This window comes from Etheostoma spectabile, chromosome 6 (assembly GCF_008692095.1).
Source record: "Etheostoma spectabile isolate EspeVRDwgs_2016 chromosome 6, UIUC_Espe_1.0, whole genome shotgun sequence".
NCBI classification, from domain to species: domain Eukaryota; kingdom Metazoa; phylum Chordata; class Actinopteri; order Perciformes; family Percidae; genus Etheostoma; species Etheostoma spectabile.
This window is the reverse complement of record NC_045738.1, coordinates 26,794,210-26,811,215: the sequence shown is the minus strand read 5'-3', so window position 1 is coordinate 26,811,215 and position 17,006 is coordinate 26,794,210. Positions and strand designations below refer to the sequence as shown.

Here is a 17,006-nt window from a genome sequence, read left to right as displayed (position 1 = left end):
AAACAACAACACACTCCAAAGCTAACGTTTAACGCTGAATACATGTCACGTTGTGAAAGAAAGTTGGTATGACTAAATGTCGTTCTTATAACTGAGAAGTTTTATAAAGAACATGTTAGGACATGTCCTCTTAACCGGGACGTTTATAAAGAACATGTTTAGGCAAGTCCTCTCTAACTGAGAGTTTATATAAAGAACAGGTTAGGAACTGGTCCTCTCTAACTGGACGTTTTAATAAAGAATGTTTAGGGACATGTGTCATTTCTAACCGGGACGTTTATAAAAGAACGGTGTTTAGGAGGATGTCCTCTCTAAAACTGGGAGTTTATAAAGAATAATGTTTAGGACATGTCCTCTCTAACTGGGACGTTTTATAAAGAACATGTTTAGGACATGTCCTCTCAAACTGGGACGTTTTATAAAGAACATGTTTAGGACATGTCCTCTCTAACTGGGACAGATCAGTGGGATTGCTGATGCAAAGAACCCAGGGTGGATTTCCTTTTATCCCATAATGCACCTGTGGTGTAGTCAGACCGTACTCCACAGCACTGTGGAGATAGAGCTGGACATGAGAGACTACTGTGTAGTCCAAGAGTCCAAACTCCAAGTCCACAGAAACATGTTGTCTTCAGCCCATTCTGTGCATACTACCTGAACTGTAGCATGGAGGAGCATCCCAGAGGTCAGAAATACTTTATTGATCCCCGAAGGGAAACTCAGCTTGGACCAGATGTTTTTCAAATGCTAGAGATGCATATGTTTGACTCACCCCACTCTGTCAGGAACTCGGCAGCGTATCTGTAGATGAGGTTCATGACCTCGATGACCACGGCGTAGATGATAGAGGGGATGAAGAGCAGGACTCCTGTCCAGAAGCTGGGCTCCTGGTCGTGGATGGACAGCGCCCATCCCTCCATCTGGAAGTAGATCATCATGACGTAGAGGGACAGGTAGAGGCAGAGCAGGACAAAGGGCAGTGACACCAGGTAGATCCGCAGCAGCCTCTTGGCGTGGGGGTAGAGGGGCTCCTCGCGGCCCGTCACAGGGTTGAACCCGAGGACGCCGTGGAAACCAGGCCGAGGTTCTTCAAAGGCCTTCTTCCTGCTCAGCGTGCCCCAGCGGTAGGCCAGCGAGGCGCTGCAGCGCTTCCAAAGCTGGTGGTGGAACGTTACCCAGCTTTCACATGACTGATATTCATTCAACACGGTATTACACTCCTGTCATGCACCAGCTGCTCTATCAGCTGCTCTATCACAATGTGTCAGATTCTTACAGGCAGACACAGTCCCTACCTCCAGGATCACAGTGCACCACACCAAGTTGAATGCAGCAAAGACCACATATTTGTCGTAGTCCTCCCAGTCAAACAGATAGTAAGGCACCCCAATGAGAGCCATGGGCACCAGGGCAAAGGTGAAGTACTCCAGGAAGCCAAAGTACAGGGCCTGGCCTTCCCCATAGTAGTGTCTAATGTCGTCTGCAGAACAAAGGAACATCAATGAGAAGGTGCAACGGAAAAATAATTATAATTATGAGTTAACTGAATTTAATGATATTAAAAAGAAGAATAACACTGTGTGAACAGTTCCCCTCTGTGCATCAGAACCCATAACAACCATGTGCTGATCTCAGACAATGACTGAGAACTGGTGTTTCTTCAGCTTACCCAGAGGCTGAAGGGACAACTTCACCTTCCTGTACCAGGAAAAAGACAGACGCTTAAGTTCTTCCTTATCATGCAGGGGAAACACCTGGACCAGAATCCCCTTGGACTGCAGTCTGCGGACTGACATGGGAACAAGAAAACAGCCTGTTTCCTCCTGTGTGCCCAGCATCCTACAGAACCAGACTGACTGCTGACTAGTTACGTGAAGCTGTATTTTCTCAAAGTTTGAATTAATTGCAAGACGTTTCACTGACTTTTGAGTGACATGAAACCATTTCCTCTCCTGACTCTTGTTTGTCTGAACTCACTTGTCCAACCACATGAACATGCAGCTTCATTTTCTCAGCAGACAATAGCTGGGAGCACGATGCACCATCTAAAGCAATCACTTCTATTGTCTAATACAGAGCCTCAGCAAAGCTCCATCACTTCCTCTGCCTTTTTCTGAGTGCATCATTTGTCCAAAATGATTACATTCTGCTTTAACACCATTTGACGAATAAAGGCGCTGAATAGAGGACGCTATCTCTACTGCACGCTCATTGTTTCTTTATCTCGCCTCAGAGTATCTCACTGCATTTGCATATTTATTGTTTCTGTACTGCAGAAAGACAGAGAGAGAGAGAGACATGGTAATATTAGGTACAACACTCACTGATGGACTTCCCAGGGTAGAGCTTGACCTCAGAGTGTCCCGGAATATGAGTCTCCTGCCTGGCCCGTAATGTGTCCAGCAGGTGTTTAATGATGTACTGACACTCAGCCATACTGAGGAAGGAGTCCCCGTCCCCTGGAAAGACACAGCAGAGACATGTTAACAAACTGGGAGCCATTCTGCAGTCACACTGGCTCAGCTACACTCAGGGACCAAAGTGAACTCTTTTGTCCATCAGCCAAATGACTAGTGAATGTTCAAATTTGACCAGCCACTGTTTTTTGGCTGGTGAGCAAAGCAAATCACAAAGCAACCCTCTACTCCCCCACCTCCACTGCCCCAGGCTCACACTAACACTTCCCTTCATACTGGTCGTGAAGCTAGAGCCACAAATCATTTCAGACATTTAGTAGGAGCTCATAAATATCACAATTTGGTTTTATGTATAAATTTACATTTTCCTGTACATGGTGTTTAAGTCCTATATCAGTAGTGATTGATGCATGTGTTATAAGGGTAGCGTAGCTGCTTTAGAGACTTGCTCAGTGCGTTGGGTGTGGTTGAGAGTAAGAGAGAGACTGTGGATCAGGGTAGAGAGCTGTTGGCTATTGGAGCAGAGAACACGTCAGCAGTAGAGTTGTAATAAATGTACAGTTTAGGTCTGGGTTTGTTTCTGATGGATGGTGCAGGTCTCCAGGACCCAGCTCCTGGGTGAAATGAAGGGGAGGGACTTAGTCCCGAAGTGAGCATCACCTTCAGCCCTGGAGGCAAAATCTCCCACCACGCTCTGGAGGCTGGGGGCTGGAGCAGGAAAAAGATCTTGCTGTGTTTCAACATGGGAGGCCACCTAGGTCTGGTCTGTTTAACTAAATATTCCAAACTAGGGCTGGGTGATATGACCATTTGTATCGTCAAAAAAGTACAAAAAATGTGTATGGTATCTATTGTTCTCAAGTGTTTTTTTATCGCAATGTCAAATATCCAGTGGACGAAGGATGTTACGGTCTGCATTATCCGCCATGTTATGTTTGCACTAAGGTTCTAAAACCAGAAATATTAGAAAACACTTTTCATTTGTCAAGTTTTGAATACTTTACATGAATAATCCAGAACAACACATTGTTGTAAATTGCTGTTGAAACAGAGGATTATGTTGAATTTTTTTAAACGAAAGCAGTTTTCAATTATTTGACTCAGACATAGCTTAACCACGTCAAGTGATGTGCTGCTTCAGTACACGTTAACAAATATTACTGGGACCACTACAGAGGAACATTTCATATCCAAGAACTCCCATTACAGACACGACCGCTGACTATTCACAACTATTCTATAATATGCTGGGTGTCCACCTAGTCTTGATACCTTGTTATATAATAATATGGATTGCAGCTGCTTTAAGAAAGACTTTATTCTGTGGCAGAAACACTAACAGGACAGGAAGGACTTTACCCTGATAGTCCTTGAAGTCGTGTTTGTTGGCGCAGGTGAAGCCTCTCATGGATCCATCGTTGAACTCCTTGAAGAGGCCCACATCCTCAGCCCCGGAGAGCAGCCTCTGCCACGTAGCCCCCACCAGGAACATGTTTGGGTTCTCCTTCTCCTGAGCGTCCACCCCCGGGCCCAGCTGCTCCACCAGCAACTCCGCACCTGGGACACATCAGGACACGCTCAGTAACACTGAATGGGTCGAAAACAGTGGGGAGGAATGAGAGTATCCACACCTCCATCCTGCTGCTGGTCTCTGATCCGGCTCAGTAACCATGCGACAGCTTCTGGGTTAGTGTTGGAAGCCAGCTCCAGCACCACCAGAGGAGTGAACCTGGAGCCACTGTTGTCAGCTGGCGGCCCCTGCACCATCGTCCCCTGTCCCAGTGAGACAGACAAAACGTCCTGGGGCACTGCTCAGAGAGGAATTACAATAAATTACAAAACATATGATGTACCATCCAGATATAAAAAGACTCCCATACAGGATTCAATTATAAAAGTTGAAGGGCTAGAAGAGATCTATGCAGATAAGAGTGTGTGTTTGGACTCATGGATGCTAAGGTTACACTGGGCGGAGTGCTGGTCATCCTGCATTCAAATCTAAAAAACCTGAGAAACTAAATCCAGAAGTCCTCCTACACGTCCTGTTGTGAAATGCTTCGGGACTTGGGGGGCGCTACTGTTGCTATGAATCGCCACATGAAGAGAAAACAAAGAGCAGTCAAAGTAAATGCTGTGGAAACGCTCCACCTCAGTACAGTGAACTACCAGCAATCAAGTGATCTTTCTTCATAGTTTTCCTAATAATTTATACTTTCCAAATCCCTCTTGGGGAAATTCATTTTCTGTCTTTTTTCATCCCCAGTGGAATCCTTGCCACTATGATCCACTGTCTGGTCTGAATGATTTATTAGGGCAGTGGCCAGGAGAACACTGACAGAGACAGCTGACCCGCACAGGGAGGGGCGCTGCTAGTCACAGACATTAGTGGAGAAGGCTTGTTGGAAACTGAGAACAGACGGCTGCAGGACAAGTCCGCAGGCTGAAGGACAGTACTCACCCGGATGTGTGAAGGAAACTCTGGAGCTGTGTTCCAGCCTCGGGCTGATCTGTGAACAGTCACATTAGATCAGAAACGACATGTCTGTGTGTCAGTGTGTGTCAGTGTGTGTCTGTGTGTGTCTGTGTGTGTCTGTGTGTGTAGGCTGCAGCTCCCAGTGGACGGACCGAGTTATGCTCCACGTCACAAGCTGTCCCGCCCACCAACAACACGCTCTGTCTATGGAATGCCCAAAGTGCCATAAACAGCTATGTTTCCCGTGATGTCCAGTAAAACACTGTTAATAACCCTGATTAATAGGGTTAGGGTTATACAGTTTTTATAAAGTTTAAGGTTTCTGTAACCACAGTGAAGAGTAAAGCGAGACCAAAGCCATGCCATGCACAATCTCTAAGTGGAATATGCATATGTTCTTCCTGTGTTTGCGTGGGTTCCTCTGGGTACTGGGCGCTGTGTTGATCATTTTAGTGTAAATATAACTGCATTGTGTTGTCTGTCAGTGTAAATCCATTTCATTGTTTTCCTGCTCAGAAGTGTCAATGTGCTCAGAGTTCAACTTATTTCAACTTTGACCTTTCAATGCCCAATGGTGTTATTTCAGTTAGCTTGATAGCTGGTTTAATTTGCATTGAGAGATGATTTTTGGAAAGTTCCCCATGCCCATATCTAGGTATGGTGAAGGGTATGTGATGATTTGGGGGGGGGGGGCTATTTTAGAAAATTGGTGTCCTAAAACATTTACAGATTTGTCTTCATATTTACAAATCTCAATACACTTGCAAATGTGAAAACTCATTTGGAGATTTTTACACATTTGCAAATCTGATTATGCATACACAGATGTCTTCTTGACAAATCTCAGTTCACAACCCGACACACACATTTAGAGACCTTACCCACAACGGAGGACACAACACTACACACACATTAGAGGTACACACGCACATACACACAACTTTGAGCTTCACGGACACAACCCTACACACACATGTAGAGGACCTGACCACACAATGAGGACACAACCTCCCAAACAAAGTTAGAGACCTTACCCACACGGACAACTACAACCTACACACCTAACACTGTAGCACATCACTAGACTTACCACACGTGAGACACAGCATCAATACCACACACATTTAGAGACCTACCCACACTGAGACACACCCTACACACACATTTAGAGGACCTACCCACACGGCACAAAACCCTACACACACAGGTAGGACATCTTACCCACACACTGAGAAAACCCTACACCACATTTAGAGACTCTTACCCACAACTGAGCACAAACCCTACCACACATTAGAGACCTTAACCACACTGAGGACACAACCCTACACACACAATTTAGAGAGCCCTACCCACACGACCCACAACCCACCACACACATTTAGACACCTCACCAAGAGCGACCACAACCTACACAAACGAGCCTACCCACTACGAGACACAACCCTCCACACATTTAAGACCTAACACACTGAGAACTCAAACCCTACTAACCACAGTTAGGACCTTACCCACACTGCAAAGACACAACCCTACACAATTGTAGAGCCTTACCCACACTGACACACAACCCTACCACAACATTTAGAGTCTTACCACACGAGACAACAACCCTACACACACTTTAGAGACCTTACCCACACTGAGACAACCCTACACACACAGTTTAGAGATCTAACCACACTGAGACACAACCCACACACACATTTTAGAGACCCTACCCACACTGACACACAACCCTACACACACATTTAGAGACCTTACCCACACTGAGACACAACCCTACACACACATTTAGAGACCTTACCCACACTGAGACACAACCCTACACACACATTTAGAGATCTTACCCACACTGAGACACAACCCTACACACACATTTAGAGATCTTACCCACACTGAGACACAACCCTACACACACATTTAGAGACCTTACCCACACTGAGACACAACCCTACACACACATTTAGAGACCTTACCCACACTGACACACAACCCTACACACACATTTAGAGACCTTACCCACACTGACACACAACCCTACACACACATTTAGAGATCTTACCCACACTGAGACACAACCCTACACACACATTTAGACCTACCCACACACTGAGACACAACCTCTACACCTAACACATTTAGAGACCTATCCCACACTGAGACACAAGCCACACACACATTAAGACCCTACCCACACTGACAACACCTACACACCATTTAGAGATCTACCTCACACTTGACACACCAACCCTACAACACACATTTAGAGGACCTACCCACATTGAGACACAACCTACCACACATTTAGAGATCTTACCCACCTGAGGACACAACCTACACACATTTGAGACCTTTCCCACACTGAGTAACACAACTCCTACACCACACATAGGACATTTACCCACACTGACAACACCCCTACACCAACATTTAGAATAGTACCCACACTGAGACACAACCCTACACACACATTTAGAGAGATTGTTACATGCTTACGACCCTATAGTTACGACTTACAATGTGACATGTGTAACATGTCGTGTGACATTCATAGACTGTTAATTTTGAGTTAATAATGAGTTAATATGGTGGCATTAGCCTGCCATAGCCTGTCAGAGCTAACTAATCGGAGTTACACTGAACATGCCAACTATGACTAAGTTTCAGCAGCTCCGTACCAGCAGCTGGGTCCGGTGGGGGGCGAGCCTGGGCCTGGCCTCTGAAGTCAAGACTTATTAGAAGAAATGGGAAAGCTTAATATTTCTGCCTGATGTCAGCACATGGCAGTATCATAAGCTACCACAGCTGAGCTGCAATGTTTAGAAAAGCTACTTCCGCATTGTCTCGCCCTCCGTAGCAGGGTGCGCTTGTTTTGTATTACAGAGGTGGAACGAAACTCCGCAACGAGCGGGGACTGTAAAGGCACCGCTCGGGGGAGCTGTCTCAATCAACAAATCAAACAGGTTGCCTGCGTCAGTGTCTCAGGCCAGTGTGTGTGTGTGTGTGTGTGTGTGTGTGTGTGTGTGTGTGTGTGTGTGTGCTATTGATGAGCTGTGGGGGAAACATTTTAGGAAGATTGTTTAAACTGGTGTGAGAGTGTCACTATCATGTGGTGATATCATTACTGAGAGGGGGGGGGGGGTATTAGACCTGTTGAGAGTGTCCAGGTCCATTAGGAGTGGCGGAGAACAAAGCGTGTGGTCTAGACCAGATAACAGCCGAACACCTGAAGATGCAGCCATGAGTCTCAGTGCTACTTGCTATGTGCTTTTGGATTAATAGCACATGGTCTGTTACCTGACTCTAGGTATCTGTACTCTTAGTCCAGTATTAAAGACAAAACCTGTAAGGTGTCAAGCAAAAGAAAACTACAGGCCGATCGCTCTAGCGAATATACTTTCTAAGTGTTAAAAAATTATATTTGATAGGTTACAAGAAACTGATAACCACTGCAATCAATTGGTTTTTTTTAAGAAAACAGGCATGGATATGGTTATAACATGCACTGAAAGAACTTGTTACCAAGTATAAAAGAAGGGTTCAACAAGTTTTTATGTTTCCTGACGCATCCAACGCGTTTGACCGTGTTAATCACGGTAAATTTTAGAAATTACAAGCGCGGGGTTCCCCATACTGTACGTATCTTGCATTATTGGTATTCCCACCAAACTATGCAAAGTAGATGGGGGAGGACAAGTCGGCTCCTTTCCCAGTGACCAATGGGGTTAGACAAGGGGAATATTGTCACCTGTTCTTTTAATTATATATGGATGATCTCTCTAGGACATTGGAAGTGTGTAAAAACTGGATGTATGGTGGGGGATAGCTGGTCTTAATCATCTGATGTATGCAGATGATTTAATTGTTATGTCTCCATACAGTGCTGGCCTACAGCAACTGTAGAATCTGCTCAGACTCTGCTACAGCATTACATCACACTCACTGCTCAGACTCTGTCACAGCATGACATCACACTCACTGCTCAGACTATGGACTACAGCATGACAAATCCCACTCAATGACTTAAGTATGAATACGCGACATCACACTCACTGCTCAGACTATGGACTACAGCATGACATCACACTCACTGCTCAGCACTCTGGACTACAGCATGACATCACACTATGCTAGACTCTGCGACTACAGCAGACATCACACTCAACTGCTCATGACTCTGGACTACAGCATGACATCACACTCACTGCTAGACTGGACTACAGCATGACATCACCACCACTGCTCAGAACTATGGACTACCGCATGACATCACACTCACGATGACTATGGACTCAGCATGAATCACACTCACATGCCAGACTATGGATACAGCATGACATCCACTCACTGCTCAGACTATGGACTACAGCAGACATCACACTCCACTGACAGAATATGAGTACACAGCATGACATCCACTCAGTGCTCAGACTCGGACTACAGCATGACATCACACCTCACTGCTCAGACTATGGTACTACAGCATGACATCACACTCACTGCTCAGACATGGACTACAGCATGACATCACACTCAACTGCTCAGACTCTGGACTACAGCACATGACATCACACTCACTGCTCAGACTATGGACTACGGCAGACTAACCAAACCTCAGACATTGGACTACAGATGAATCACATCACTGCTCAGACTATGGACTACAGATGACATACACACACTCACTGCTCAGACTGGGCTACAGCATGACATCACATTCATGCTAAAAAGAGGTTGTAATGATTGGCAGAAACTATGGAGGACGAAGTAAGTATGTTTCCCTCTTTCTACGTCAGGCGCAACCTTAACGTGGTTACCAAAGTAAATACTTGGGCCACATTATCAGGGACGACTTGTGTGATGATGATGATGATGATGATTGACATCAGCGCAGTGCCGTAAACTAATGGACAAGCAATATTCTGGCACGCAAATTTCATATGGTCCGAAGAAGTAAAAAATCTCTTTAGAGAATCTGTACTCCACTGTATAACATCCATCTATGGTGCAGTACAGTAAAGCAAAGATAAACAAGAGGAGGTGGCTACAAATGATTGCATTTAGAATATTGTGAAGAGTCCCAGCTGGACCAGTGCTAGCCTTCTGTGTGTTGACCTGTAATGTTCCCCACCTCTACACTGTGCTGAGGAAGTTTATGTACAGATTATATATTCGATTAACTGAGTCAAATAATACGCATTTTAAATGCGTATAATTACTCCTGCACTTAGTGATACCAGATATTCGTCAAACTATGAATCACTGGAAATGCATCTGTACTTGTTTAATCATTGGCATTGCAATTGGTAAATTGTGTATGTTGTGTGTCTTGTTGTGATATTGTTGGGGTCAGTTTGTCTATATGCTTATGTCTGTGTCTGGTCTGAACCCCTTTTGTAATGTGTTTTTTTTTGTTTTAAAAGTAGCACGTGTGGGATGCAGTCGGCTCGTAAAAAAAAGTTATTTAAAATTGAAATCGTGATCAGGGTGAATTGAGATCACAATTATAACAATCATGCAGGCCTACTCTGGGGTAGACTAAATATTAGAAACACTTCTCATCTGCACTGGTCTAACACAGACATGCAGTCTGCACAAGACAGCAATCCTCTTCCATCAGACATCTAATACACACTAATAACTTAACGCACCCATATTCTGCTCATTTTCCGTTCATAAATTATATGAGGTTGTAAAGAATAGGTTTAATAGTTTTTTCCCAAGTTTTAATGCATGTGGTAGCACAAAGACACAAATAATATGGGCACTTTAATACATATTGGTTCGATGAATGCTCATTGGATAACCTGTGGATTTCTACTGTACAGATGTGGTGCAGGTAGGGCGAGATCAGCTCAGGGTCCGGGACGTTGTGATGAGAAGACGATTACAGTGTGTGTGAAGCATAGGGGATACCATGTGACTGGAGAACGTGTGTGTGGTGGAGACGTTGGGTCTGGTGGCCTTCTGCCTCCTTCGTATATTGACTCTCCAAACGTCACACAGAGGCTTCACAGTGGCTGAACTAACATGAAATAAGAACTTTTGGAAATAAAGTCTGCTATTGAATATCTGTAATCTTAGGTGGAGAGCACACTACATCCACACAGACAGCCTAGGAGTCCTCTCTGCTTTCCACGAGCAACCACCAACACTGAGCAGATGGGACGCTCCGTGAAACAGCATCACATGCTAATCACAAGTTGGTGTGTGTGTGTGTGTGTGGTGGTGGTGTGTGGTGGTGTGTGTGTGTGTTGTTGTGTGTGGTGTGTGTCACAGCTGGTTGGATCCTTTACTCGCTCTAAAAATACTTTTAATACTTTAACTACATTTTCCTGATGATACTTACATGCTTTACTTGAAGGAGTATTTTTACAGTAATTTTACTGAAGTAAAGCATCTGAAATCCTTCCTCTAGAGAGAGAGAGAGCGAGAGAGAGAGAGAGAGCGAGAAGGTGACATGCATCTTATGTAACCACTGCCTGTCTGTGTGTTCCATCTGCTGCAGGTCGGTCCAGAGAGTGATGTCTGTTGTCAGCAGGGTGGGGGGCTACATGGACGCCACCCTCAGGTAATCTGGCTCCGACGGGCTCAACTCAATTTTTTATGCGAGAAAAAACCATATCAGACACAAATGATCATTCTGGTGGAACCATTACGGATATATATTTCCTAATACATGTCTGTATCCATGTCTTTATAGTGGACAACAGCAGAGGGTTTGACCTGGGGGAGACAGGAACAAACCAGTGCATACAGGGAGGAGGAACTCTGTACGCCAGTTAGTCCTGGGGGGGCGGGGGGTTGATATCACAATTCTCTTCCATGATTTTTTGGACCATGACAAAACAAAACTAATTGGAAGTATCAAACATCGATTTATTTTGGCACCTATAGCAGTCTGGCAGCATCACCTGAAGGGAGGGCAGCTTCTTCTACACAGTCTATGTTTAAAATATTGCTGAGCTGTGGGGGAAACATTTTAGGAAGATTTTTAACTGTGTTGAGAGTGCTCACTATCATGTTGGTGATATCATTACTGATGAGGGGGGGGGGGGGTATTAGACCTGTTGAAGTGTCCAGGTCCATTAAGGAGTTGGCGGAGAACAAAGCGTGTGGTCTAGACCAGATAACAGCCGAAGTATGCAAGCCATAGAGTCTCAGTGCTACTTGCTATGTGCTTTTCTGGATTAATAGCACATGGTCTGTTACCTGACTCTATGTTATCTGTACTCTTAGTCCCAGTTATTAAAGACAAAACCTGTAAGGTGTCAAGCAAAGAAAACTACAGGCCGATCGCTCTAGCGAATATACTTTCTAAAGTGTTAGAAAAAATTATATTTGATAGGTTACAAGAATACATGATAACCACTGACAATCAATTTGGTTTTAAGAAGAAACATGGCATGGATATGTGTATACATGCACTGAAAGAACTTGTTACCAAGTATAAAAGACAGGGTTCAACAATGTTTTTATGTTTCCTTGACGCATCCAACGCGTTTGACCGTGTTAATCACGGTAAATTATTTAGAAAATTACAAGAGCGGGGGGTTCCCCCATACCTGATACGTATCTTGCATTATTGGTATTCCCACCAAACTATGCAAGCTAGATGGGGGAGGACAACGTCGGCTCCTTTCCCAGTGACCAATGGGGTTAGACAAGGGGAATATTGTCACCTGTTCTTTTTAATTTATATATGGATGATCTCTCTAGGACATTGGAAGTGTGTAAAACTGGATGTATGGTGGGGGATAGCTGTATTAATCATCTGATGTATGCAGATGATTTAATTGTTATGTCTCCATACAGTGCTGGCCTACAGCAACTGCTCAGAATCTGCTCAGACTCTGGGCTACAGCATGACATCACACTCACTGCTCAGACTCTGGACTACAGCATGACATCACACTCACTGCTCAGACTATGGACTACAGCATGACATCACACTCACTGCTCAGACTATGGACTACAGCATGACATCACACTCACTGCTCAGACTATGGACTACAGCATGACATCACACTCACTGCTCAGACTCTGGACTACAGCATGACATCACACTCACTGCTCAGACTCTGGACTACAGCATGACATCACACTCACTGCTCAGACTCTGGACTACAGCATGACATCACACTCACTGCTCAGACTATGGACTACAGCATGACATCACACTCACTGCTCAGACTATGGACTACAGCATGACATCACACTCACTGCTCAGACTATGGACTACAGCATGACATCACACATCATGATCTCGACTATGGACTACAGCATGACATCACACTCACTGCTCAGACTCTGGACTACAGCATGACATCACCTCACTGCTCAGGACTATGGACTACAGCATGACATCACACTCCACTGCTAGAACTCTGACTACAGCATGACATCACACTCACTGCTCAGACTCTGGACTACAGAATGACATCACACTCACTGCTCAGACTTGGACTACAGCATGACATCCACTCAATGCGCAGACCTGGATACAGCATGACATCACACTCACTGCTCAGACTAGGACTACGCAGACATCACATCACTGCTCGACTATGGACTACAGCATGACATCACCCTCGACATGTACATGCCACCTAGACTCTGGGCTACAGCATGACATCACATTCAATGCTAAAAAGAGTTTGAATGATTGTCAGAACTATGGAGGACAGGAAGCTATGTTTTCCCTCTTTCTACTTGTCAGGCAAGACCTTAACGTGGTACCAAAGTAAAAATACTTGGGCCACATTATCAGGGGACTTTGTGATGATGATGATGATGATGAGGATGAGACCATCCAGCGCAGTGGCAGTAAACTATATGGACAAGCAAATATTCTGGCACGCAAATTTCATATGTGTTCCGAAGAAGTAAAAATATCTCTTTTCAGAGCATACTGTACTCCACTGTATACAGCTCCTCTATGGTGCATACATTCAGCGACGCGTTAGGTGCGAGGGACTTTATGTACGCCACGCATTCACCGACGCTGGAGTGACGATGTACTTTTAGTTACTAGTTACTTTGTTACTCCCACTGCAGCTGAACACTGGAGGGACAGTGACATGTAGTGACGCCACTACATTCCATCGGACAGCGTGAGGACAGAGGGACGGGAGGACGAGGAACTGGAAGGGACCCACGCCATGCGCGGACAGGCGGGAGGGACGACTTGGAGTGACGCCACGCCAGGCATCTGACGCTTTAGTGCTAGGGCTGGAGTGACTAGGGCCTGGGCACAGGAAGACGGCGCTCACGAACCACATGTAGTGGAAAAAATCGGAGGTGTGAGTAGAGGAAAACCGAGCAACAAGAGGCGGGGCGCCAGGGCCACGGAAGGAGATGTCAGTAAACACAGCTGGTGGGAACCTTGACCGCGGCGCCGAAAAACTGGAAGACGTGAAAACGACAGGGGCCGGAGGAGACGGACAGGCTTTCTGTGAAGGAGTCTTTTTAACAGTAATTACGGAGTAAAGCATACTGAAATCCGGCCTCTAGAGAGAGAGAGAGCGGACGAGAGAGAGAGAGCGAAGGACCGGCATCTTAATTGTACCACTGCCGGTCTGGGTGTTTCCGCTCTGCAGGTCCAGGTCAACGAGAGTATGTCTGTTGTCAGCAGGGGTGGGGCTACATGACGCCACCCGCAGGAAGCTGGCTCCGACGGGCCTCAACTCATTGTTTATGCGAGAAAAAACCAATCAGACACAAATGATCATTCGGGGAACCATTCCGGTATATATTTCCCTAATCTGTCTTAATCCATGGCCTTTAGAGTGGCACACAGCAGGCAGGGTTTGCCCTGGTGGAGACAGGAACAAACCAGTGTGCATACAGGGAGGTGAACTCTGTTACGCCCGTTACTCCTGGGGGTGGGGGCGGGGTTGAAATAACACAATTCCTCGTCCATGATTTTTGACCAGACAAAACTACTAATTGAAGTAGCAAACATCGTTTATTTTGGCACTATAGCAGTCGGCAGCATCACTGAAGGGAAGGGCGCTTCTTCTACACAGTCATATGGTAAATATTGCGGACTTGGGGGAAACGTTTAGGAAGATTGGGAAACCTGTGTTGAGCGTGCTCCCTATCATGTTTGTGATATCATTACTGAGAGGGGGGGGGGGTATTAGACCTGGGAAGTGCCAGGTCCATTAGGAGTATGCGGAGAACAAGCGTGGGGTCGAGACCAGTAACAGCCGAAACAACGCTGAAGTATGCAAGCCAGAGTCTCCAGTCTAATGCTATTGCTTTTTCGATTAAACACATGGTCTGTTACTGACGCTAGGTTCTGTACGCTTATCCCAGTGATTAAAGACAAACCTGTAAGGTGTCCAAGCAAAGAAAACTCAGGCCGGGGGAGATCGCTCCTAGCGACTATACTTTCTAAGTGTTTAGAAAAATTAATTTGATAGGGTACAAGATACCTGATAACCACTGACAAATTTCAAGTTGGTTTTAAGAAAAAACAGGGCATGGATATGTGTATAACATGCACTGCAAGAACTTGTTACCAAGTATAAAGACAGGTTCAACAAGGTTTTTAGGTTTCCTGACGCAATCCAACGCTTTGACCGTGTTAAATCACGGTAAATTAAGAAATTACAAAGCGGGGTTCCCCCATACTGATCGTATCTTGCATTATTGGTATTCCTCCCACCAAACTAGGCAAGCTAGATTGGAGGAAACGTCCCTCCTTTTCCCAGTGACCCATGGGGTTAGACAAGGGGAATCTTGTCACCGGTTCTTTTTAATTTATATATGGATTCTCTCTAGGACATGGGAGGTGGTAAAAACTGGTGTAGGGGGGGGCATGCTGTCTTATCAGCTGATTGGATGCAGATGATTTATTGTATGTCTCCATACAGTGCTGGCCCTACAGCAACGGCTCAAATCTGCTCAACTCTGGGCTACGCATGACATCACACTCACTGCTTGCCAGACTCTGACGACAGCATGACATCACACTCCTGCCCAGACTATGGACTACAGCATGACATCACACTCACTGCTCAGACTATGGCCTACAGCATGACATCACACTCACTGCTCAGGCACTATGGGACTACCGCATGACATCGTGACACTCACTGCTCAAACTCTGCCTACAGCATTACATCACACTCACTGCTCATTGACTCTGGAACTACAGCATGACACACTCTCATGTCAGACTCTGGCTACACAATGACCTCAACACCCTGCTCAGACTATGGACTACAGCAAGACATCACACGCACTGCTGCAACTATGGACTCCAGCATTAATCAACTCACTACACTGCTTCAACTATGACTACAGCATGACATCACACTCCTCTCAGACTATGGACTTACAGCAATGACATCAACACTCACCTTCCTCCGAACATGGACACGCTGAACATGCACACTCACTGCTCAGACTCTTGACACACATGACATCACCTCACTGCTCAGACTCTGGACGACAGCTGACATCACCCTCACTGCTCCGACTCTTCGACACTACAGCATGACATCACACTCACTGCTCAGAACTATGACTACGCATGACATCACACCACTGCTCAGACTCTGGACTACAGCATGACTCACCTCACTGCTCAGACTATGGACTACAGCAGGACCTCACACTCACGCTCAACTATGACTACACATGAATCACACTCACTGCTCAGCCTATGGACTAACCAGCCTGACATCACACTAATTGCTCACTCTGGGCTACGCATGACATCACATTCAATTCTAAAAAGAGTGTTGTAATGATTGTCAGAACTATGGAGGACAAGTAAGCTATTTTTCCCTCTTCTACTTGTCAGTGCAAGACCTTAACTGTTGTTTCCCAAAGTAAATACGTGGTCCACATTTCAGGCGATCTTTGTTGATGATGATCATGATATGATAGGACATCACGGCAGTGCCGTAACTATATGGACAACGCCAAAATATTCTGGCACCGCACACATTCATATTGTCCTGAGAAAAAAAAAAAAAAAAAAGAAAAAAAAAAACCAAGTAAAAAAAAAATCTCTTTTCAGAGCAGCCTGTTAACTCCACTGTACCAGCTCCGCTATGGTGCGCTACGTAAAGCAAGATAAACAAGAGGAGGTGCCTACA

The 17,006-nt window shown here is 45.4% G+C and overlaps 2 protein-coding genes and 1 long non-coding RNA gene across 5 annotated transcripts in view; 2 read left to right on the top strand and 1 right to left on the bottom strand.

Moving 5' to 3' along the window:
* Positions 1-7,769, bottom strand: part of ano10a (anoctamin 10a) — a 16,411-nt gene extending 8,642 nt beyond the window's left edge. The window contains exons 1-8 of one of the 3 annotated variants that reach the window (XM_032518498.1): positions 7,572-7,769; positions 4,876-4,924; positions 4,049-4,225; positions 3,777-3,974; positions 2,325-2,459; positions 1,670-1,789; positions 1,296-1,480; positions 773-1,157 (exon numbers count right to left, since the gene is read on the bottom strand). In XM_032518498.1, the coding sequence (XP_032374389.1) occupies positions 773-1,157; positions 1,296-1,480; positions 1,670-1,789; positions 2,325-2,459; positions 3,777-3,974; positions 4,049-4,184 (1,159 nt within the window). In that variant the 5' untranslated portion in view covers positions 4,185-4,225; positions 4,876-4,924; positions 7,572-7,769. Of the gene's footprint in view, positions 1-772; positions 1,158-1,295; positions 1,481-1,669; positions 1,790-2,324; positions 2,460-3,776; positions 3,975-4,048; positions 4,226-4,875; positions 5,055-7,571 lie in introns of those variants that run through there. The other 2 variants (XM_032518500.1, XM_032518499.1) reach the window with 2 other exon arrangements.
* LOC116691136 (uncharacterized) overlaps positions 1-8,511 on the top strand; it is an 18,688-nt gene extending 10,177 nt beyond the window's left edge. Inside the window, exon 3 of the long non-coding RNA XR_004332434.1 lies at positions 8,501-8,511. This is a non-coding gene — a long non-coding RNA (uncharacterized LOC116691136). The remainder of the gene's footprint in view (positions 1-8,500) is intronic.
* A 2,876-nt stretch (positions 8,512-11,387) lies between these two features.
* The window catches only part of abhd5a (abhydrolase domain containing 5, lysophosphatidic acid acyltransferase a), a 28,642-nt gene continuing 23,023 nt past the window's right edge, over positions 11,388-17,006 (top strand). Inside the window, exon 1 of the mRNA XM_032518501.1 lies at positions 11,388-11,464. Coding sequence (XP_032374392.1) covers positions 11,418-11,464 — 47 coding nt within the window. The 5' untranslated portion in view covers positions 11,388-11,417. The remainder of the gene's footprint in view (positions 11,465-17,006) is intronic.